Source organism: Entelurus aequoreus, linkage group LG02, assembly GCF_033978785.1.
Source record: "Entelurus aequoreus isolate RoL-2023_Sb linkage group LG02, RoL_Eaeq_v1.1, whole genome shotgun sequence".
Lineage (NCBI taxonomy): Eukaryota > Metazoa > Chordata > Actinopteri > Syngnathiformes > Syngnathidae > Entelurus > Entelurus aequoreus.
The window spans coordinates 43,519,642-43,545,283 of record NC_084732.1 but is presented as its reverse complement, the minus strand read 5'-3'; the positions used below and the strand labels follow the sequence as shown (position 1 = coordinate 43,545,283).

General features: G+C 39.5%; 1 protein-coding gene across 2 annotated transcripts in view; it reads left to right on the top strand.

Annotated features, from left to right (window-relative positions):
* Positions 1-25,642, top strand: part of LOC133634189 (heterogeneous nuclear ribonucleoprotein C-like) — a 164,117-nt gene that overhangs the window by 106,852 nt on the left and 31,623 nt on the right. The window contains exon 3 of one of the 2 annotated variants that reach the window (XM_062027269.1): positions 21,492-21,539. The exons of the other annotated variant lie outside the window; for it this stretch is intronic. Coding sequence (XP_061883253.1) covers positions 21,492-21,539 — 48 coding nt within the window. The remainder of the gene's footprint in view (positions 1-21,491; positions 21,540-25,642) is intronic. 2 annotated transcript variants of the gene reach the window in all.

The window sequence follows — 25,642 nt, the reverse complement described above, 5'->3', positions numbered from 1 at the left end:
TATATATATATATATATATATATATAGCGGGGCTTACAAGTTTTAATCAGATTAATCACACTCTAAACCTGTGATTAATCATGATTATTCACAGGTTTTTATTTGCTTGCATGAATCAAATTTGCTGAATAAAATACCCAAATATTTGGGTACAAATGCAATTTGGTAGTCAGAATGTCATACAGAAACGTTTTTGAAATGTTTTCCTGAACTGCAAGTCACTGACTTGCACAAAACTAAGTATAGTAAAAATGTGGTCTTTGCCGTTTGCAATAATCTTGCAAACAAGGTGTAGTGACTAATCGTTGATGTAGTAAACGCACTCATAAACAACTTAACATAGAGCACCATTTACTCTTAGTTTAAACAGTTGTTGAAATACACAAGTTTCTTTACCTTTTTCAGATGACAATGCTGGTCTCTTTTTTTTGGTAAAATGCGACTACAGCTCGTTGTGATTACTTACAGATGTCCAATTTTCTCGAGGAAGCAAAATACGTTTGTAAATTCACATTCAGTCTGTAGTTGATGCTCTTGTTTGTGTAGTCAGTTGATGTACCCCTTCTGTAACTATGCTTCTCCAAAAATATCGTCAGATCAGCTGTGGTAATATGAATTACATCTTCTTGCAGGACTTTGGCTTCACAGATGTTAGATGTCCTACATGTGGTGGCTGTCCATTTAGCAAAGGCATATGTTTAACTTAACTGTACTACTTTTGTTGGTAACAATGAATTAGGCAACTTTGCCAGCGTAGCGTTCTCCTCTGCTTCATGTCGATGTAGCTAGCATTCATTCTAGCATGTAGCTATTGGCGAAGCAGCAGACGCTGACCGGCAGAACCCGTCACTGCTCGCTGAGGACGGTGACTGGCGCTTGCTTTCACCTCAGAGTCTCCAAGATACAATAAAGTCTCCAATATCACCAGAAAAAGTCGCTAGATTTGTCGCTAGTAGCTGTTTTCAAAAAACAAAGTCACCAAGAGAATTGGCAACACTCTCGGCGCCATCCTCGGGTACGTGTTTCGCTTTAAGATGGTTTTTTAAACTTGATGTGCGCCGATGATAGAAACGTTTGTCGCTGCAATACCAACAAGTTACCAAGAACTTTATCCAAAGTTCTATTTTGAACCGAAATTGGCCGCCCCTCCTTACAATCACAGACCATGTAACAAATGTGCGTGAATTCCAGGTTAAGCTTTAACACGGAAGTGATTAATCTTCAATAATATTTGATGATAATTTATTTTTATTAATCACATGTGTTAACGTTGACAGCCCTATTATATATAAATATATATACTGTATATACATTACAGGCCAAAAGTTTGGACACACCTTCTCATTCAATGCGGTTTCTTTATTTTCATGACTATTTACATTGTAGATTGTCACTGAAGGCATTACAACTATGAATGAACACATGAGTTATCTACTTAACAAAAAAAGATGAAATAACTGAAAACATGTTTTATATTCTAGTTTCTTCAAAATAGCCACCCTTTCATCTGATTAGTGCTTTGCACACTCTTGGCATTCTCTTGATGAGCTTCAAGCACACCTGTGAAGTGAAAACCTTTTCAGGTGACTACCTCTTGAAGCTCATCAAAAGAATGCCAAGAGTGTGCAAAGCAGTAATCAGAGCAAAGGGTGGCTATTTTGAAGAAACTAGAATATAAAACATGTTTTCAGTTAGTTCACCTTTTTTTGTGAAGTACATTACTCCACATGTGTTCATTCATAGTTTTGATGCCTTCAGTGACAATCTACAATGTAAATATATATATATATATATATACATATACAGGGGTTAGTGAATGTGCCTCACAATACGAAGTTCCTGAGTAGTCCTGAGTTCTGAGTTCAACCCCGGGCTCGGTATCTTTCTGTGTGGAGTTTGCATGTTCACCCCGTGACTGCGTGGAATCCCTCCGGGTACTCCGGCTTCCTCCCACCTCCAAAGACATGCACCTGGGGATAGGTTGATTGGCAACACTAAAAAATTGGCCCTAGTGTGTGAATGTGAGTGTGAATGTTGTCTGTCTATCTGTGTTGGCCCTGTGATGACACGTTGCTTTTCTCTCAGGGTGTGCTCCCCTAGCCTTTGTCTTCCTAGACTTACCCACAAGGCAGCGGGTATTCACCGTATCTCTGGCTAGGGGGCAGTCAGGTACTAGGCCTTTACCAAGGGCCACCTGGGGTAACAGTAGTTAAGGGGTTAACCTCCTAGTGCCTCAAGACCCCCAAAGAGGAGCCTCCACTGCCGGATGCACTTTAACGTCATGCCCAGGACACGCTGGGTGCTGCAGAGGTACATGGTGCATGGTACATGGTGCCTCTGCCTCTGCCTGACTCTGTCTGACAGAGGCAGAGGCAGAACTAAGCGGAGCAGCTTGTTAAGACTTTAGTTCAGGCGGTGGCTCTTTGATCTTAAGGCGGCCGCCTTAACAACAAAGCGCTGCGGGAAACCCTGTATATATATATCCATTTTCTACCACTTGTCCTTAAGGGGTCGTTGGGGGTGCTTGATATATATATATATATGTATATGGGGTGTGGGAAAAAATCGATTCGAATTTGAATCGCGATTCTCACGTTGTGCAATTTAGAATCGATTCTCATTTTTAAAAAATCAATTTTTTTTATTTTTTTTATTTATTTAATTTTTTATATTTCATTTTATTTATTTGTTTTTTTAAATTAATCAATCCAATAAAACAATATACAGCAATACCATAACAATGCAATCCAATTCCAAAACCAAACCCGACCCAGCAACTGCAATAAACAGAACAATTGAGAGGAGACACAAACACGACACAGAACAAACCAAAAGTAGTGAAACAAAAATGAATATTATCAACAACAGTATAAATATTAGTTACAATTTCAACATAGCAGTGATTAAAAATCCCTCATTGACATTATCATTAGACATTTATAAAAATAAAAAAATATGAATAGTGTCACAGTGGCTTACACTTGCATCGCATCTCATAAGCTTGACAACACACTGTGTCCAATATTTTCACAAAGATAAAATAAGTCATATTTTTGGTTCATTTAAAAGTTAAAACAAATTTACATTATTGCAATCAGTTGATAAAACATTGTCCTTTACAATTATAAAAGCTTTTTACAAAAATCTACTACCGTATTTTCCGCACCATAAGGCGCCCCGTGTTATTAGCCGCACGTTTAATGAACGGCATATTTCAAAACTTTGTTTACCTGTTAGCCGCCCCGTGCTATTAGCCGCACCTACGCTACGCTAAAGGGAATGTCAACAAAACAGTCAGATAGGTCAGTCAAACTTTAATAATATATTACAAACCAGCGTTCTAACAACTCTGTTCACTCCCAAAATGTAATGTGCAAATGTGCAATCACAAAAATAGTAACACTCAAAATAGTGCAGAGCAATAGCAACATCAATAACTCAACGTTGCTCATACGTTAGTGTCACACAACACACAAAATAAACATTTAAAGCTCACTTTCTGAAGTTATTACTCATCTACAAATCCCTCGAATTATTCTTCTTCGGTGTGCTTCACTTGTTTTTTGACACCATCGATGATGTGGACGCGCATGCAGTCGTAGATCAACAGGAACGGCGCTGCGTGAAAAAAGTCACCCAGTGTCTTCGCGTAAACGTCTATCAACCACTCGCTCATCTTTTCTTCATCCATCCATCCCTTCGAGTTAGCTTTTATGATGACGCCGGCTGGAAAGTTCTCTTTTGGCAAGGTCTTCCTTTTGAATATCACCGTGGGTGGAAGTTTCTGGCCGTTAGCATGGCAAGCTACAACCACAGTAGGACGAATTCTCATTCCCTGTGGTGCGAATATTCACCGTACGTGTTCCCGTTGTATCCACAGTGCGGTTCACATGAATATCAAAAGCCAGTGGAACCTTGTACGCGTGTCTCTTAGTAGGAGACATTTTGTTGTCTTTACAGAAAAACAAATGAAATTAAATATCCGCGAGCTTCTTCTTCTCCGGGGGCGGGTGCTCACCTTGGCGGTTGCTTACAGTAGAAGAAGAAGCGCTTCCTCTTCTATGGGGCGGTTGCTTACCGTAGAAGAAGAAGCGCTTCCTCTTTTACGGGGAAAAAAGATGGCGACTGTTTACCGTAGTTGCGAGACCTAAACCTTATGAAAATAAATATGAATATTAATCCATATATAAGGCGCACCGGGTTATTAGCCGCACTGTCTGCTTTTGACAAAAATTGTGGTATTGGCTTCAAGTTAATACGTTTGAAAATGCCCATTATTGCTACCTGCAGGACAGGAGTGGAACATTGTCTACTGTAACTTATGAACTATCTACCACACCCCTTTCTTACTGTATTTGCCTTATGTACTATCTACCACACCCTTTTCTACCACACCCTTTTCTTACTCCATTTGCCTTTTGTACAATATTACATGATTCTATTGCATCATTTTATGACCTTGGTAGAGATCTGTGCTCTCGTGAGAGTCACTCTGCAGTTTAAATAGATTAACATGTGAATCTTCATCGGAAACAGCATAACAAAGTCTTTATGTTGGCAAGTTTACAGTTTCACAACAAGCTTTCATTATGAATTATTTTGTGGACGTATGTCTCCTGAGCGTAGAAAGCCATATGGTGTGAGACAGAAGAGTACCACTGTGAGTCGAGAACATGATTAAACTCTAATCCAAAGTGGCTTTAGATGCACACCGATACAACATAAAAAGTACTCGTGCAATTGTGACAGTGTGCTCCTTTACTAAAAATATCATTGTGGTTGTCTTCCACTGAGAGATTGTCTGCTTCCCCAAGCTGCCCATGAGCAGATGGCAGTGGCTGGGGGCGTATTACTTACCCAAAATATATTGAAGCATCCTAAAAAATAACACACTTTCGGAACATGTGCTGTCATTTGGATATGTGGTTGCTCCAAAATGTGTCGGCTGCCTTGACTATTTAATGACAATTCCCATCCATGCAATATATAGTCCAGCTTCAGGGTCACTGGGTTGCTGGAGTGTATGCCTGTCAATCCCTGGGATGGCACATAGACAGGCAACTGAAACAGGAAAAAGATTAGCATCGGTCCTGTTAGAGTTGCAAAGGGGCAGTAAATGTCTTGTTAAATTATGGAAAATATCCAGGATGTTTCCACAGCAAGTTTGGCAGGAAAAGTGTGGCCTCAATAGCCTTGCGTGAGGCTGTGTGTTGAGTGTGCATGAGACTGAGGGATGCACAATACAAATACATTTGTATTAAATTAAATTTTTTTACCAATAAACAGTGACGAGCAAGCTACTTGGAAAATGTAGTAAGCTAAGCTACAAGTTAAGCTCGATTAAATGTAGCTAAGCTACAGGGGAAGCTATCCCCTGAGAATTGTAGCAAGCTACACTACAAGCTACAAGGCAAAAGTAGTTTGCTACATCAATGGGTCCACATGTAAAATATCAATGTTAATGCAATTGAGAGTGTACAAATGGACTCAATAAGGGTCCAATACTATTAACTATCTGTCATTTAGCTGGGGACACCCTACAACTACCTCTAGGGGTCCCTGCACCCCACTATATGTATTTATTTAATTGCTTTTTCTTTGGCCCACCCCTATAATGTAATTCATTTTCTCAACTTACAGTAAAAAAAAACAGCATCTATCTATCTTGGAGAAAAAAAATCAATGACTTGTGTGTTGTTTGAGAACAACACACATTGGTAATAGTTATGTGCAGTAAAACATGTCATGAACTCAATTCCCCTTAACGTGTCTTCCTAAATTTATGTTCCACATCTTCAATGAAGAGAGCAGTTATGATATTGGTTTACAGACTAAACAACTAAAATATCTAGGGTTTTGGGCATTGTTTTCTATATATATGGCTAAGGACACGCATGATTGTGGGTTTGCTATACGCAGTGTTGGGTTAGTTACTAAAAACCAGTAACTAGTTACAATTACTAGTTACTTTATTTCAAAAGTAACTCAGTTACTAACTCAGTTACTTACACCAAAAAGTAATGCGTTACTGTGAAAAGTAACTATTTAGTTACTTCTTTTTTTCCCCTTTTTTTTAAGGCTCCCATTAATGCCCTTTTAGCCTTCATTTCAGTACTGTTATTGCACTGGAGAATAATACCATCTCTTGATCAACTTGACATGCATTTGCATCACTGAACTCAGAAAGCAATGTGGTCTACATACAACACACAAACAATGTGGTCTACATACAACACACAAACAATGTGGTCTACATACAACACACAAAGACAAAGATATGTTTCAAAGGGCCAATTTATTTCAGGCCAGAAAAAATTGACAAAACTAATTTAAATAGCTGCAACATAATGGCACTTTAACTTTAACTCTAAGTAGATAGGATCTTTGATCCAAGACACAACTTACATTTAACTAAAATGTTATTTTCTTTGTGCTCTACAAAAGAAAAGTATTGAGAATGTCTCCATGTTAAAAAACTCGACTTCTGGCTTCACCATGATGTCTTGTTAGTTGTTATGAGAGTAGCGTATATGTGTGTGTGTGGCCCTTTAAGATATGACAACATGTGAGGTGAGTGAAGTCAGTGAGTGAGTGGGCGAGAGAGGTGAGGGAGCGGCGACAGTGAGTGCGTGCAGGTGTTCTAGCTTGGTGGATGGCTGCGTCCAATAAAGTCACAAAGTTGCAACAAACCGCCGGTCTCGTCATTCACCCTCAGCTGTAAAGACCCTCTTCCGGGTAAAGTGAAGGTTGTTAGCCCCGAAGTACGGCTCTGGAGGAACGTCTCCCCTGCAGGGAGGCGTGCTTTCCCCCACCCACAGAAAGCACGCCTCTTATTTTCCACCGCAGCGCTCCAATAAAACACACTCAGATCTTCTGTTTCTAGCCGATACTACATAAAAAATAACGTAAAAATAACGCAGTAACGCATCATGCAGTAACGGTAACTGAGTTACTGCATATAAAAAATAACGCGTTAGATTACTAGTTACCGCCGAAACTAACGGCGTTACAGTAACGCGTTACTTAGTAACGCGTTAGTCCCAACACTGGCTATACGTCAACTTAATTACTAAAGGAAAATATAATCTGCAGGAGAGAATTCCTCTGCCATTTTCAAGTTTTGTTTTGTTTTTGAGTCGCCAGCTTGACGCATCCTTCTGTCTCTGACTCCCTCGTCGTCAGGTGACATGTGTGCGCGTTTGTTATGATTTTGCTCACTAGTTTCGATGACCTGCCTTATATTGCCTCTGGTTGACCAGTTCGTAATGTTGCGCCCTAACCTTAGCCAATTGTGACTCATCATATGAACACCAACCATTCATCATGGGTTTTCCCCGTATGTATGGATGTTCTCATTATTCCAGGTCACTGTATTTTCTCCAATTTTTTTTTTTGGCCTGGATTCACAGTCTATTTTCTCTCTTTGTAGCTTGTAGCTTTGATGTAAGCTATCCAGCTACATGGCTCTAAAAGTAGCTAAACTGCAGGAAAAGCTACTCGCTAAAAAGTAGCTAAGCTACCGCCAAGCTACTGGAAAATGTAGTTAAGCTACATAGCTTAGCAATAGCTTGTTACTGCTCATCACTGCCAATAAATAACATGAGATAAGCTATGATTTGTCTACCAATACAATATTTTGTCTAAAGACAGGTAATATTTGCTACTGCTATAGGCACCGACTAAATTGTGTTTGTACTACATAAAATCAGACGGTTCCATATTTGGATACCTTTGTTGCCCTTGACGTCACATCCGTCAAGCAATCAAGCAGCACTCAGAGCGGACTCAGTCAGACTGCCGAATGTTGGTGATGGGTTTGAAATGTACTTTATTGCCACCTGCAGGACTGGAGTGGAACATCATCTACCGTAACTTACGCATTATCTGCCTCACCCTTTTCCTACCTAATTTAACCCATGAAAACTCACAAGTTTTTGCAAAAGTGCAAAGTCCAGCGAAAAATTGGATGTTTTTGGGGTCTCGAACACAAATTTGGGAATGAGAACTACAACTAAGATGCACGTTACAATCAATGTTTACACGTTCCAATCATGTTTTATTATGTCTGTTGGCTCTCATGAAGTCTGCAGTGTGTAATAATTAGTGATGTTGGGAAAAAAAAGCGATTGTTGTGATGCGTTTTTTAAAATAATGTGCTGCGTATGCTTAAAGGCCTACTGAAATGACATTTTTTTATTTAAACGGGGATAGCAGATCCATTCTATGTGTCATACTTGATCATTTCGCGATATTGCCATATTTTTGCTGAAAGGATTTAGTAGAGAACATCGACGATAAAGTTTTGGTCGCTGATAAAAAAAAAGCCTTGCCTGTACCGGAAGTAGCGTGACGTCACAGGTTGAAGGGCTCCTCACATTTCCCTATTGTTTACAATGCAGCGAGAGCGATTCGGACCGAGAAAGCGACGATTACCCCATTAATTTGAGCGAGGATGAAAGATTTGTGGATGAGGGACGTGAGAGTGAAGGACTAGAGTGCAGTGCAGGACGTATCTTTTTTCGCTCTGACCGTAACTTAGGTACAAGGGTTCATTGGATTCCACACTTTCTCCTTTTTCTATTGTGGATCACGGATTTGTATTTTAAAAACCACCTCTGATACTATATCCTCTTGAAAATGAGAGTCGAGAACGCAAAATGGACATTCACAGTGACTTTTATCTCCACGACAATACATCGGCGAAGCTCTTTAGCTATGGAGCTAACGTGATAGCATCGGGCTTAAATGCAGATAGAAACAAAATAAATAAACCCCTGACTGGAAGGATAGACAGAAAATCAACAATACTATTAAACCATGGACATGTAACTACACGGTTAATGCTTTCCAGCCTGGCGAAGCTTAACAATGCTGTTGCTAACGACGCCATTGAAGCTAACTTAGCTACTGGACCTCGTCAAAGCAATGATAAAAAACATTAGCGCTCCACCTACGCCAGCCCTCATCTGCTCATCAACACCCGTGCTCACCTGCGTTCCAGCGATAGACAGAGCGACGAAGGACTTCACCCGATCATAGATGCGGTCGGCGGCTAGCATCGGATAGCGCGTCTGCTATCCATCTCAAAGTCCTCCTGGTTGTGTTGCTGTAGTCCGCCACTAATACACCGATCCCACCTACAGCTTTCTTCTTTGCAGTCTTCATTGTTCATTAAAATTGCAAAAGATTCACCAACACAGATGTCCAGAATACTGTGGAATTTTGCGATGAAATCAGAGATTTTTGTATTGGATCCAATGGTGTACCAATACTTCCGTTTCAACCATTGACGTCACGCGCATACGTCATCATACATAGACGTTTTCAACCGGAAGTTTCGCGGGAAATTTAAAATTGCACTTTATAAGTTAACCCGGCCGTATTGGCATGTGTTGCAATGTTAAGATTTCATCATTGATATATAAACTATCAGACTGCGTGGTCGGTAGTAGTGGGTTTCAATAGGCCTTTAAAATGATCAAAATATGTAAATATAACATGTTAATATACATGTGCCTGTTACTACATTACATATATACTTACATCATGTACTGTATATTAAACCTTAATGGATGTTTTTGGATATTGTTAAGGGCTTCATAAGCAGAATAGTGTGGCTTCCATAGTCTCCATTGTCAGCGGACTTTTGATCGCATTTATTTAATTTTTAGAATGCTTTTTTTTTTTTAATCCATCCGTCATCATGTTGATAATGATTGTGAAAAATAAATAAAAAATTAAAAAAGTGCACTTCTCCTTTAACAAACTCCATCTTTACATGAACGGAAATCAATAAAAGTGAACATATTTAAAGTAAACATATTATCCTGACTGGAACAGAGTCAAACAAAATAAAATTCTTCCCAAACTTTTACATTTTAAGTTCTTATATAGGTAATAATGTAAATGTAACTGAGAGTCTAAATATGGAACTAAATGGCTCCAATAACAGTCCTTTACTATTAACTATCTGTCATTTAGCAGGGGACACCCTACAACTGCCTCTGGGGGTCCCCACACCCCACTGTATGTATTTATGTTAGTGTGCCTTTTCTTTGGCCCAACCCTATAATGTTATTCATTGGTAAATAAAAACAGCATCCATCTATAATCTTGACATAAAAACGACTTGTGTGTTGTTTGGGAACAAGTGATAATAGTTATGTGCAGTAAATCTTTAAACTCAATTCACCTTAATGTGTGTTGAAATCGCTACTCGTTCAAAAAGTAGCGAAGCTACTGCCTAATTCCTGGAAAATGTAGTTAAGAGAGCTACTGCCCAACACTAATAATAATGTACAGTATTTACCTTAGAGAATGGACTTCTACGGTATCTCCTTCCAGCTGCTTCTCTGTCAAACACATTATCAGCAGCTATTCCAAATTTTTATGGATAAATGTCTGGCGTTTAGATACTATTTAAGTATCCGTGGCTGGTGTTAAACTCATTCTGCTTCAGAATGGTGCATACTAGCAGTGAGATACTCAAATTGCTTCACCAAGTTAGCTACACCTCGATCGTGTTTTTGATTATTTATTTTTTTAATTAAAAGAATATCATTCACTTCTACTCAGCACTGTCCTTCACAATCAATTTCTTCCATCCCATGGTTGGAAAACTAAGTTATGTGGATCTCTAGCTGTAAGCTCATGCTAGCGAGTTAGACCAGATGTTTTGGTCGTATCTTACAGAGTTCACTGTGACATTTGTTACACCAACTAATGCAGCGGATGTTCGTAACTCAAATTCTTTCTTGCAACTTAAAGCATAACAATTAGCCCAGAGACAGCTCTTATCTCAAAACACTCTTAAGTTGAGGGAACACTATACTTCCATGTGTGGATCACTAACCTGCATAATATTTGTTCAAAATGTATGTTATTGGATTAGATTATATGGCATTATTACACCGATGTATTGTTTTATCTGGGGAAAGACATTAGTGTTTTTTTAAAGAGTGTTGTGTTGAACCAAGAGTACTTACTGTTGTCTTCAGATTGTATTAGGAACTGTATATTTTCTGCCAAAAAAAACAGAAATGGAAAATTGGTATGATACGATTAACCAATGTCGTTAACTCACTATAGAATGGCATAGTGATCACTACTAAATAAAGAGAGAGGAAACACCAAATAGTGGGTCATTGTGTAGCAGACCTGGAATCATTTCTGGGTTGAAGAACTCTGCAACACATCAGGATCTCCACTGTTATTGTCTATGACTGAAGTGGCAAGGACGTACAATTAGTACACACACACACAGCAGTAACTTAATTCCCTGTCTTCTGCAGTATGTCACATGACTATAAAATTAATCTTAGTCAGATTTAATGTAAAATATTAGTAACATTTTGCACAACCAAAACTACTACAACAGCTCAAAAAGCTCATCACTCTGATCATCGTTAAATGCAGTCACGACACCAGAAAGTTATTACAGTGACAAAAGTATACTAAACTAAACTTGCAGCCAACATAAACTACATCTTTCGGTTGCTCTATAATGTTGTACCAATTTAGACTTACTTGGACTTAGACTTAGACAAACGTTATTGATCCACAAGGGAAATTGTTCAAATAAGTGATAAAAAAAGAAAGAAAAGTTGAGAAAAATACCAAAAATAAACGATCTTTTGGGCATCTTGTTTATGTGTTAAAGAGAGATCTTTCTGGTACGATGCATGCTAAATCCTGATGTGTTTTCTTCATACTTTTGTTTTTTATGAAGTTGCTACATTTCTATTCATGCATGTTTTTGGTATTTGCAGTATTTTCTAATTTTGCATTTGTTTTTTAAACTTCAGTAGTTATGTGATTTAGATCACGTAAGTATTACCAGATACTGGTAAATACAAAAGCATGTTTTATCAGTTCCATCTACAGAGAACAAAAGAACAGTGAAATATAGAATGTTTAAATTAAAATACTGTATTGGTTGGGGACTAGATGGCTATCAAGCAGGTATAATTTTACATGCGTGCGTGCGTGTGTGTGTGTGTGTGTGTGTGTGTGTGTGTGTGTGTGTGTGTGTGTGTGTGTGTGTGTGTGTGTGTGTGTGTGTGTGTGTGTGTGTGTGTGTGTGTGTGTGTGTGCACATATGCCTGGTGAGATTCTTCTGGTGTTTGAGTGTTTACCTTTTATATCGAAAGGTGGCTAACCATGCAAGTACAGTAACTATGTCCAAGGAGGTCAAAGGACAACAACGTAGCATATAGAAGCGTCTGTTGACAAACCAGTATAATGGAACATTACTGCCACCTGGGGAACTGGAGTGTTGAAGAAAATCAACACTATTGAAACATTGGCAAAAATCTTTGTTCTGTGTTTGTCTATATAAGTATATTCGAGGATTGTAAAAATGTTGGCTATATTATGAAGGGTTAAATAGCACAGAGTTAGCCCTGTGATGAGGTGGCGACTTGTCCAGGGTGTACCCCGCCTACCGCCCGAATGCAGCTGAGATAGGCTCCAGCACCCCCCGCGACCCCGAAAGGGACACGCGGTAGACAATGGATGGATGGATAGATAAATGGCACAGAATTAAATACACATTTCAATAATTACTTAAATCTGTCATTGATTAATTTATATTATATTTAAATAAGTACATGTTTTATTAAATATGTTATCAATTAATTTAAAGTACATTTCTGTATATATTTATAACATTTATTCATTTAATTGAATTAATTATTTAGCTACTTCCTTAATTATTGCAATATTTAAATAATTATTTAATTATTTCATGATTTAATTAACCATTCAATTAATTATTTTGTTCTTAATTTCCTAAACCTGTTTGGCAGCTTTACATAAATGTATTTATTCATCAAAATGAAATTAAATAAATAAATCGTTATTTAAATTGTGAAAAAAATATTACATTTTAAAATAATCATTAAATATTTAAATATTGGTATAATAAATAGAATTGTGAAATGATCGATTAAATAATTTAAAAAAAATACATATAGTTTTACATTAAATGATCAATGACACATTTAATAACACATTTGTATCACAATTTGAATTAATTAATGACATATTTATTAGCACACTTAGATATCTAATTCCAATTTTAATTAATTAATTACACATTTAGGTCATTATTTAAAGATATATGTTTTTATTTGATACCGTCTCATTTGACCCTACATACTATATGTGCTATGTTATTTGTGTGTACGTATATTTTCTTTGTCTTTTTTGTCTATTCTCTTGAATGCATCCACACCCCTAACCCCATTATCAATTTACATAGTCTCCTATATCACCTTGTGTACTTCCTGTACCTGTTTCTTTAATTTCCTGGCAGTTATTATTCCTAAACGTTAGGCCTTTGCGCGACAAGGAGGGCAATGATTTGCAGTGTTGGGACTAACGCGTTACTGTAACGCCGTTAATTTTGGCGGTAACTAGTAATCTAACGCGTTATTTTTTATATTCAGTAACTCAGTTACCGTTACTACATGATGCGTTACTGCGTTATTTTACGTTACTTTTAATGTAGTATAAAGTGTGTTTTATCGGAGCGCTGCAGTGTCATCGTTCTTGTGTCATAAGCCGAGGAAGAGAGACGTCCTTGTGTGAGTGTGAGTGTGGGGAGGAAGGGGGGAGGAGAGGGGGGGGCGTGTCTGATCATGGCGTAGCTAGAAGTCGAGTTTGTTAACATGGAGTAAGTTTCACTACTTTTCTTTTGTGGAGCACAAACAAAATAACATTTTAGTTAAATGTAAAGTGTGCTTTGGATCAAAGATCCCATCTACTGCCCAAAACAGCAATTCAAATCTGCTGAAACAAGCTACATAAGCAACATGCTTCGACGTAGCTAGTAAAGAGAGACAGAGACTCAGATGCTACTTCACCTCCACCACCACCACTTAAGGATTAACTCTGCCTCTGCTCATCATTCAGCACTGAAGGTACACACTCTGTCACACAATGTTCCCTCTAATTTTTCATGTGTGAGCAAACGCAAAAACTCCCTGAGCATTCAGTGGAGCCCATGTGAGCAACATCAGACGTGCACACTGTGGCTACACCAGCAGCACACCTGTCCCAAACCTGACTAAATAACAAGTTCAATCTCCATCCATCCATCCATTTTCTACCGCTTGTCCCTTTCGGGGTTGCTGGAGCCTATCTCAGCTGCATTCGGGCGGAAGGCGGGGTACACCCTGGACAAGTCCCCACCTCATCGCAAGGCCAACACAGATAGACATACAACATTCTCTTATTATTATAATCAAATGACAGCAGTCATTTCCATTTCTAATATAAGTGTTTAGGCCCACTTACAATGACAATAACAAAAAATATTGTTTTTCATGAACTGTGTACTTGTATTGTTTGTCTGGGTGGAGGTCCTGCTTTGGAAATAATTTGTACCCATTTCAGACATTGCATTTAGTTCCCATTAAAACATTCCCATATTGCACAATGAGATGTAAGCAGGGGATCATGTGTACATTCCTGCAACTTCCTGTTTGTAAAAAATATATTTTTATTAGTATTTATTTAATATACTAACAGCATTTCATGATTAATATTTATAAATTAAGATTCCTAATAAATGACACTAGAATAAGCACACATTTGATTGGTAAATCATAGTGTAACGACCTGGAATGACACTTTATGTGTGGTGTTGGAGTTGTCCGACTTTTTGTGTGGCTGTAAACGCATCACTGGCTAAGTGCCATATATGCATGTGTTGGCGCAAGTGAGAAAGAGCGAGCGGCTGCTGTTGATATAACAAAGTTGCTTTTGGTCTGGTTTGTTCTGCAGAAAATGACCACTTTTGCTAGATATCATTTTTTTACTAATGTTTTGGTGATGTGTTTATGGCCGACAATAAAGAGTTTTGCTCAGTAAAGTGATGGATGGAATTCATGTCCTCAAAGCGTCTCGACAGACGTTACAATATTTGAACAATGATGACGAAAACAGTTGTCTCTGTCGTGTCCGTGTCGTGTCGAAAATTGTTATGCGCTTATTTTTTTATTTGCCGTGCGCAGAGGACGCTTGAGCAGTGCGCAATTGCACAGGTGCGCACCTTAGAGGGAACATTGCTGTCAATTCTCTTATATACTCTTTCATTGTCAGTGTTTCCCATAAACTGCCAAGACACCTGTGGCTGTGGGGGCGTGGCTATGGGCGTGGTCACCATGCATAATTTACTACAATTAATTTTCCTGAGGGAACTCTCCTGAAGGAATCAATAAAGTACTATCTATCTATCTATCTACAATGCTAGGATTTTCTCTAAGAAGGCTCAAAAAATGTATACTTACTAATTAATAATAACAGGTTTTTTTTAAACGTCCATCCATCCATCCATCCATTTTACAATATAATTACAACACTTTATGTACATATTTATATACAGATTTGAACAATAAGTTATTCACTGAAATATATTTATTAATTGTGGTTCTTACAAAAAATATATCTTACAAAATACAAAAGCTAAAATGTCTCTTAAAGCTCTGCCCCTTTAATTAGTGCATACTAAATAATTTAACTTTAGCCTACTACTACAACCATATTATTTACTAGCAACATAAAGTGAAACAGAGGCAGAGGTGTCCTGCCACAGTCAGTAACAAATAAACAGAAAACAGTAGTGGACAAATACAAATAAGGCAACAAGAGAAGTATCCTACAATTTTCTTTTGTAAAGTAAATCTGAACAGCCTATATGGGCATCTACATCAACTATATGATTTGCCTGAGAAGCTTTGTGCCGGGCCGCCACAAATAAATGAATGTGTGGGAAACACTGATTCTAGACTTCTAGAGTGATTGATTATCACATCACTCTAAGTTCACAAACATAAAGAGGGATCCTAGTGGGCCAGGCCAATCTTTCCTTATCTCTAAACTAAAACTGGGGAAATGTGTAGAGTGTTCTGGGCTTCAGACATGATTTTGTGTCAGAATTTCTTGAGGAAAAAATGCCTGGTTAGGCTTTGTGTATGTAGTGTGTGCCTTCCTTGGTTTACAGCTATGTTGTTATCATGCTGTTTGTTACTTATGTATGTTATGTTGCAGCTATTTAAAATAGTTTTGTCAATTTGTTCTGTCCAGAAACAAATTGGCCTTTGAAACATATCTTTGTCTTTGTGTGTTGTATGTAGACCACATTGCTTAGCAGAGTTCAGTGATGCAAATGCATGTCAAGTTGATCAACAGATTGTATTATTCTCCACTGCAATAACAGTACTGACATAAAGGCTAAAAGAGCATTATTGGGAGCCTTAAAAAAAAAGAAGAAAAAAAGAAGTAACTAAATAGTTACTTTTCACAGTAACACATTACTTTTTGGTGTAAGTAACTGAGTTAGTAACTGAGTTAATTTTGAAATAAAGTAACTAGTAACTGTAACTGGTTACTGGTTTTCAGTAACTAACCCAACACTGATGATTTGGTATATTGACCTAATATCTCAGTCATTTAAAATCCATTGAAGACTTCATGCCAAATAACAATTATTATAGTATATTCAATAATTTGGTGAACTATGAAAATATGATACTTTTCATATTTTATCATGAAAATATATATTTAAATTAACCTGTATTTGATTATTTACCTGCACTTTTTGTCATTATTAGTTTATTGACTGGCACTACTGCTGATTTACAATGGTTCTGCTGTAGTTTAATGGTTGCTTGTCTGAAGAAAAATATTAGCAGAATATGGTTTTCACAGTGCTGATCTAATTTAGGATTATTTTTGCCTCAGTGGAGGTGTATGCATTCTAGGTTACAGTGTTAAAAAAATCCTACAGATGCATTGAAAAATTATTGAGACATTGAACTGATGGGGTATGTAATGAAATTAAGCACCCCAGTTGAATAAAAGAAGGACAAAGACAGTCAGCAGGGGTGCAACATGAGGGATTAATAGCAGCGGTGTGCAGGCAGTAGGCAGGAAATCTGAGGTTCTGACACACCACAATGTAATCTCACTCAGGCTTAGTGTCATTTTTCACTCTGCCTCGTAGCTTCGCTCATCACACATGTAGGTGATGCGTTGGCTCGGCACCACAGTTACAATAATAAATACTGTATATCAGTGGTCCCCAACCACCGGGCCACGGCCCGGTACCGGTCCGTGGATCGATTGGTACCGTGACGCACAAGAAAAAAAATAAAAAAATAAATAAATATATATATATATATATATATATATATATATATATATATATATATATATATATATATATATATATATATATATATATATATATATATATATATATATATATATATATATTTATTTATTTTTTTATTAAATCAACATAAAAAACACAAGATACACTTACAATTAGTGCACCAACCTAAAAAACCTCCCTTCCCCATTTACACTCATTCACACTTGTTTCTTTCTGTTATTAATATTTCTGGTTCCTACATTATATATCAATATAGATCAATACAGTCTGCAGGGATAAAGTCCGTAAGCACACATGATTGTATTTTTTTATGACAAAAAACTAAAAAATTAACATACCATTCTTCCGCTTATCCGAGGTTGGGTCGCGGGGGCAGCAGCCTAAGTAGGGCTTCCCTTTCCCCAGCCACTTCGTCCAGCTCCTCCCAGGGCATCCCGAGGCGTTCCCAGTCCAGCTGGGAGACATAGTCTTCCCAATGTGTCCTGGGTCTTCCCCGTGGCCTCCTACCCGTCGGACGTGCCCGAAACACCTCCCTCGGGAGGCGTTCAGGTGGCATCCTGACCAGATGGAGCAGCGGCTTTACTTTGAGCTCCCCCCAGATGACAGAGCTTCTCACCATATCTCTAAGGGAGAGCCCCGCCACCCGGCGGAGGAAGCTCATTTCGGCCACTTGTACCCGTGATCTTGTCCTTTCGGTCATAACCCAAAGCTCATGACCATAGGTGAGGATGGGAACGTAGATCGACCGGTAAATTGAGAGCTTTGCCTTCCGGCTCAGCTCCTTCTTCACCACAACGGATCGATACAGCGTCCGCATTACTGAAGACGCCGCACCGATCCGCCTGTCGATCTCACGATCCACTCTTCCCTCACTCGTGAACAAGACTCTGAGGTACTTGAACTCCTCCACTTAAGGAAATATCTCCTCCCCAACCCGTAGATGGCACTCTACCCTTTTTCGGGCGAGAAACATGGACTCTGACTTGGAGGTGCTGATTCCCATCCCAGTCGCTTCACACTCAGCTGCGAACCGATCCAGTGAGAGCTGGAGATCTTGGCCAGATGAAGCCATCAGGACCACATCATCTGCAAATAGCATAGACCTAATCATGCAGCCATCAAACCAGATACCATCAACGCCCTGACTGCGCCTAGAAATTCTGTCCATAAAAGCTATGAACAGAATCGGTGACAAAGGGCAGCCTTGGCGGAGTCCAACCCTCACTGGAAACGGGTCCGACTTACTGCCGGCAATGCGGACCAAGCTCTGACACTGATTCATACTTGCCAACCTTGAGACCTCCAATATCGGGAGGTGGGGGGGCTTGGTCGGGGGCGTGGTGGGGGGCGTGGTTGGGGCGGGGGGCGTGGTTAGGGCATACTTGCCAACCCTCCCGTTTTAGCGGGAGAATCCCGATATTCAGCGCCTCTCCCGACAACCTCCCGACAGAGATTTTCTCCCGACAAACTCCCGGTATTCAGCCGGAGCTGGAGGCCACGCCCCCCCAAAAAAAAAGTCTGCCGCAGCTGCGATTGGACCTGACCAGCCTCCGGGTACAAGTACTGGAGTACCAATTGCTTGCCAGGGAAGATCTTCCCCAGGAAGCAAGGATTGACCGGTTTTGGGCCATGCTAGGGAGAGATGGAAGATTCCACACTCTCGTGCATTTGATGAAAGCACTTTTGTGCGTGCCACACAGCAATGCATCATCAGAGAGGGTGTTCAGCATGGTTAGAAAAATAGTGACAGAGAATAGAAAGAGGATGGACAATTCAACCCTTAACAAAGCATTGTACTTTCAAGTACATCAATGAGTAGATGAGTGTTGTGTGTGTGTGTGTGTGTGTGTATAAATAAAAGTATTTCTTTTATTTATATAATAAAATCAATATATATATATATATATATATATATATATATATATATATATATATATATATATATATATATATATATATACATATATATATATATATATATATATATATATATATACATATATATATATATATGTAACGGTGTAGAAACAGACGTTCATTATGCTTGATTAAATTATGAATGAAGTGTTGCAACAGCGCCTGTTGCTGGCGAGAAGTGGTATGTACTTTACCTGCGGGAAGTGCTCAGAACTGTGACGCCTTCCAATTGATAATCCCGTGACCCAAGTGGACTCACAGTCTCACAATTTGCACTGTTTTGCAGGACACTGTAATAAAATAAATTCATAATCCACCTGGTGCCAGTGATATGTTGAAGCGACAGCAGTGTGGAGCTGCATTTTGCCACATACAGTTGTGGACCGTCATATATATATATACATATATATATATATATATATATATATATATATATATATATATATATATATATATATATATATATATATATATATAGCTAGAATTCACTGAAAGTCAAGTATTTATATATATATATATATATATATATATATATATATATATATATATATATATATATATATATATATATATATATATATATATATATATATATATATATATATATATATATATATATATGAAATACTTGAGTTGGTGAATTCTAGCGGTAAATATACTCTCCTCTTAACCACGCCCCTAACCACGCCCCCGCCCCAACCACGCCCCTCACCCCCAACCAAGGTGGTCCAGAATCGCTTCAAAGCCGTCCGTTAGTCGTTTTCCATGGCTTCCCCGAACTTCTCCCATGTCCGAGTTTTTGCCTCCGCGACCGCTGAAGCCGCACATCGCTTGGCCTGTCGGTACCTGTCTGCTGCCTCCGGAGTCCTATGAGTCAAAATAGGACTCTTTCTTCAGCTAGACGGCATCCCACACCGCTGGTGCGGGTTCTAGGATTACCGCCACGACAGGCACCAACCACATTGCGGCCACAGCTCCAATCGGCCGCCTCGACAATAGAGGTACGGAACATCGTCCACTCGGACTCAAAGTCCAGCGCCTCCCTCGTGACATGTTCAAAGTTCTTCCGGAGGTGGGAATTGAAACTCTCTCTGACAGAAGACTCTGCCAGGCGTTCCCAGCAAACCCTCACAATGCGTTTGGGCCTGCCAGGTCTGTCCGGCACCCTCCCCCACCATCGCAGCCAACTCACCACCAGGTGGTGATCGGTAGAAAGCTCCGCCCCTCTCCTCACCCGAGTGTCCAAAACATGAGATCGCAAATCCGATGACACAACTACAAAGTCGTTCATGGAACTGCGGCCTAGGGTGTCCTGGTGCAAAGTGCACATATGGACACCCTTATGTTTGAACATGGTGTTTGTTATGGACAATCTGTGACGAGCACAAAAGTCCAATAACAAAACACCACTCGGGTTTAGATCCGGGCGGCCATTCTTCCCAATCACGCCTCTCCAAGTTTCACTGTCGTTGCCAATATGAGCGTTGAAGTTCCCCAGTAGAACGAGGGAACCACCCGAGGGAGCACTCTCCAGTACTCCCTCGAGTGAATCCAAAAAGGGTGGGTACTCTGAGCTGCCGTTTGGCGCGTAAGCGCAAACAACAGTCAGGACCCGTCCCCCCACCCGAAGGCGGAGGGAAGCTACCCTCTCGTCCACTGGGTTGAGCTCCAATGTGCAGGCTTTGAGCCAGGGGGCAACAAGAATTGCCACCCCTGCCCGTCGCCTCTCACTGCTGGCAACGCCAGAGTGGAAGAGAGTCCAGCCCCTCTCAAGAGAACTGGTTCCAGAGCCCTTGTTGTGCGTCGAAGTGAGTCCGACTATATCTAGCCGGAACTTCTCCACCTCATGCACTAGCTCAGGCTCCTTCCCCCCCAGCGAGGTGACGTTCCACGTCCCAAGAGCTAGCTTATGTAGCCGAGGATCGAACCGCCAAGTGCCCTGCCTTCGGCTGCCGCCCAGCTCGCACACCTCTATGTTCCCTGCTATGGGTGGTGAGCCCATTGGAGGGGGGACCCACGTTGCCTCTTCGGGCTGTGCCCGGCAGGGCCCCATGGGGACAGGCCCGGCCACCAGGCGATCGCCATCGTGCCCCACCTCCGGGCCTGGCTCCAGAGGGGGGCCCCGGTGACCAGCGTCAGGGCGAGGGAAATCTGGGTCCTTTGTTTTTATTCTTCAGAGAGGTCTTCGAGCTGCTCTTTGTCTGATCCCTCACCTAGGACCAGTTTGTCTTGGGAGACCCTACCAGGGGGCATAGAAGCCCCCGGACAACATAGCTCCTAGGATCATTGGGACACGCAAACTCCTCTACCACGATAAGGTGGCAGCTCAGAGAGGAGAATTACATGACAAATATTTTACTAACCCTCTCCACTCCTCTCTTTCTCCTTCCTGCAGCACTGAGATGGACCTGGACTATGACAGCTACGAGGACTACTATGACAGGTACTGTCAGCAAGCAGGCCACATAGCTGATTGCTTGTGTATGTGTGTGCGTGTGGATTTGTGTGCGTGAAAAATGTGCTGTCCTTCAGCGTCTGCTTTACAAGCTGACAGTCATACTGAACAATAATAATTTAATACAGACAAAAAAAAGTAGTATATCCAGTACGGTCCTGATCTACTAAGATCCAAATAACAAGTGATAAATACTGTGTCAAAATAAAATAAAAATGCACATACTATTAGTGGTTGTGTGCAACAAGTGTAAAAGTGGTGCAGGCCACCATATTTAAATGAGGATTTAAACGTGTACTACCATCTGTCCCCATGGCGATAGTCATTTTTTCCCACATTCATGGCATTAGCCACCAACCATGGAAGACATCACGCAGTACACCACTATTATCTGTGACACCTTTTCTGGGCCATTACGAGCACTCTTCCTGTACGATCCAGACAACGGAACTCACTTTTTAGTACATTAAAGCTGCACTCTGGCAGATACTGTAAAAGTGGTCGTCTAGCAGACGATCACTTTTTGGTACAACGCCATACTTGCCAACCTTGAGACCTCCGAATTCGGGAGATGGGGGTGGGGGGCGTGGTCGGGGGTGGGGCGGGGGCGTGGTTAAGAGGGGAGGAGTATATTTACAGCTAGAATAATAATAATAATAATAATAATAAATTCACCAAAAGTCAAGTATTTCATATATATATATATATATATATATATATATATATATATATATATATATATATATATATATATATATATATATATAAGAAATACTTGACTTTCAGTGAATTCTAGCTATATATATATTTATTTTATTATATATAAATAAAAGAAATACTTGAATTTCAGTGTTCATTTATTTACACATATACACACACATAACACTCATCTACTCATTGTTGTACTTGAAAGTGCAATACTTTGCAGCCAGAAGCACAGCCTTATATACTACATACATACTAAATACACAGTAATGAAAACACAGTTGTTCTACTAACTGTACTGTGCTTGCTGCTTACTTACTAAAAAAAAACCACACTTACCTTTCACTATTTGAGTAGCCTTTGTTCTGCCATTTGCGTACTGGCGAGCGATCTCTGAATCCGGGAACATATCCTTCACGGATTTGTTGAAGACATCTGCAAATGAGAACGGGATGTTGCTTCCAGCTATCAGCATAGCCATCTTTGTCTCGGCATATGTTACTCCATCGGATCTCCATCTAGCGAGGTGGCCCATAATACTGGGCTGGGACACCGGTGCTGCGCTGCCGACGCTTTGTGCTTCGCTGTCCGTTTATGACTGAGTATATCCGTTCGGCCACCGTGTTCAATGGAGAAGTATGTTCTACAAAATTTACAGGCAGCATACCCCTTCCCCTTCGAACTGCCCTGGATAAACTGAAATTCTTGTTTCCATTCGTTTTGGAACTTACAAGCGTATTTCTTCATCTTACTCGTCGTCGACGTCGCCATTGCTGTATCTTCCTCGTCCGCATGGAGCTGGAGGGGGCGTGGCCTCCAGCTCCCGCTGGAAATCGGGAGAAAATCGCGAGAAAATTCGTCCCGGTAGGTTTTCAGGAGAGGCGCTGAATTTCGGGAGTCTCCCGGGAAAATCGGGAGGGTTGGCAAGTATGTACAACGCAGGTAATCTTTTACATATTAACCGATTCTAGTGCTAGTACTTATAAAACGGTGCCGGTGCGTACGTGGTGCACAAACCAGTACTGTACTTAGAAAATGGAAAACATGCACATTTTTTAGGGCATAGAGCAAAGCCTTTTTATTTTCACAGAATTTTGTGACATGCAAGTTGAATAGACAAATCATGCAAATATTACAATTATTGCATTTAAATGAAATGATAACTAAATAACACATTAAAAGAAAGGAAATAAAAACTGAAACACATTGTCATAATTATTGTAGCAATTCAAACATAGAAAATGTATAAAAAACTACTTACTTGAGTTGTAATATTTGATGCTCCAGGTGTTCCCGACTGCAACATGTAACCGTCATTGGTGCATAACGAGGAAGTCATGTGATGTTGTTGTTGTAGCTCCTGACTAGCCTAGTGCTGCAATGCTAACAGTGTTATGAAGGGTGCTGTTGCAGCGTGTTAAAGTCGGCAATACAGTCAAAAAGAGTGTCAGACTGTGGTGTGTTGTGTTCGGGAAGCTACAATTTTCCACCTTAATGGACAATAAAGATTATATTATATTCTAATATATTCTATTCTATTACTTACAAAACTTTACTTGCACTATATCACATTCAAGCACGTATTGCAGGTGGCTGAGTTTGCATTCATTTAGCACCAAAATATAGCTCCGGTAGCTTTTTCTTTTTTCGTTCTGGTTATTACTGTTTGAGTCGGCACCTGTGCTATTATAGAACTGCGTTTCCGTGCCTGTGCACTAAGGTTTTTCATAAGCTATAGGAAATATACGTAACAATTAGGGCTTTACAAGTTAACCTGATAATAACGAGTCGACACAAATTTTCTTTAACAGCAGTATTTTTTTGACACCGTCGTGCACGTCGATGTAAGTGCGGTAAAACGCACCGTAGCCACAGTAACAAGCTAAAACAAACACCGAGCAGAAATGGACAAAGAAAAGGAGACAGGCTAACCCCAGAGCCATGCGGGTGGGTCTCCAGACAAGACTAAAGCCAGCCGCCACGAGCCGAGTCATCACCGGAGCAAGTCGTGTCCCAAATGCCATCCGCCAGCCACCAGAAGCTAGCTGCCTACCGATGCAGCGAGCCCACGCCGCAAAGCGTAAAAACTTGAAAATTACCTGTCTATGGTAACCTTATTAAAGATTTTAAAAAATGTCTAACTGAGATTAATTGCGATTAATTGAGTTGACTACAGACAAAATGTTAACAATTGTAATTAAATATTGTAATCGCTTGATAGCCTTAGTAACAATATTTCCCCTACATTAAAAAACGTACAGCTCAAAACTGGAATTGCTAGACGAAATGTCTCTACTAACCACAGTCCAAATGATGAACTTTCTCTCTTCATCATTGATTGCACTGTTCCTTCTTGTCATTTGTGCACAACTTTGCACCTTAGCAAACATGCTAAATATAGATGCAAGAACAATGACCGCAAACGGTTTCAGTGTTGATTAATCACATAGAGGGTACTAAATAGGTATTCACACTATATTATTCTGCACCAAAATGTATCTATTTATAATTTTGTGAATGCCTAACACTATATTATTCTGCACCAAAATGTATGTATTATTATTCTTCCGTAGCGTTTTTTATCCGCCTCTAACTCCCAAACCGTTCATCCGATTGATCCCGTTCAAGCGTCAAAACGTCCCTAATATTACCGTTTTTACAGTAAATTCTAATTTTCACCTTTTTTTAACCTTTTTTTTTTTTTTGACTACTCCTCCCACATTTTTCAACTAATTCAAACCATTCCACTATCAAAACTTTCATTTAGATTAGGACAATAGAACTTGGGATTTTTTTAAACCCAAAACATTCTTAGTTTTTACAGTATTCATGATTTTCCAAAATATTGGACTACAATTGGTACTCATCCCACGTTTTTCACTTACGGTTGCCTTATTTCTCCCTGAAATTAACCTTGAATGAAAGTAATTGTTTAACACTGCAGTAAAATATAGTTTACTGCCGAGTCATACAGTTTAATGCCAACTAATACAACATACATGTATAATTTCTATAGTCTTAGTACATTTCAGTATAGTTTCCGATCTTCAACATTAAAGCGATTTCAACATTGAAATAATTTCTACTATCAAAGTATTTCTATATACAAACCATTTCACAGTCTAACTGTTTCTATCTATCTTAATAGATCAGCTTTCCGTGCGCAATGAATTTAGCATGTGTTCAAACCTTTAGTAGACCAGGCCCTATGTATATATAAAAAATACAAAATAAAATCAGTTCAAACATTTTCTAATGTGGCTTTGCAGACTGTTCATTGGAAGACAAGGCAAAGTGCCATTTACACTACTGCCAATATGTGCATTAGTGTCGATAGAGTCTAGGTCATTACAATATTTTACATTGCTGTAAAATGTTTGTTTTTG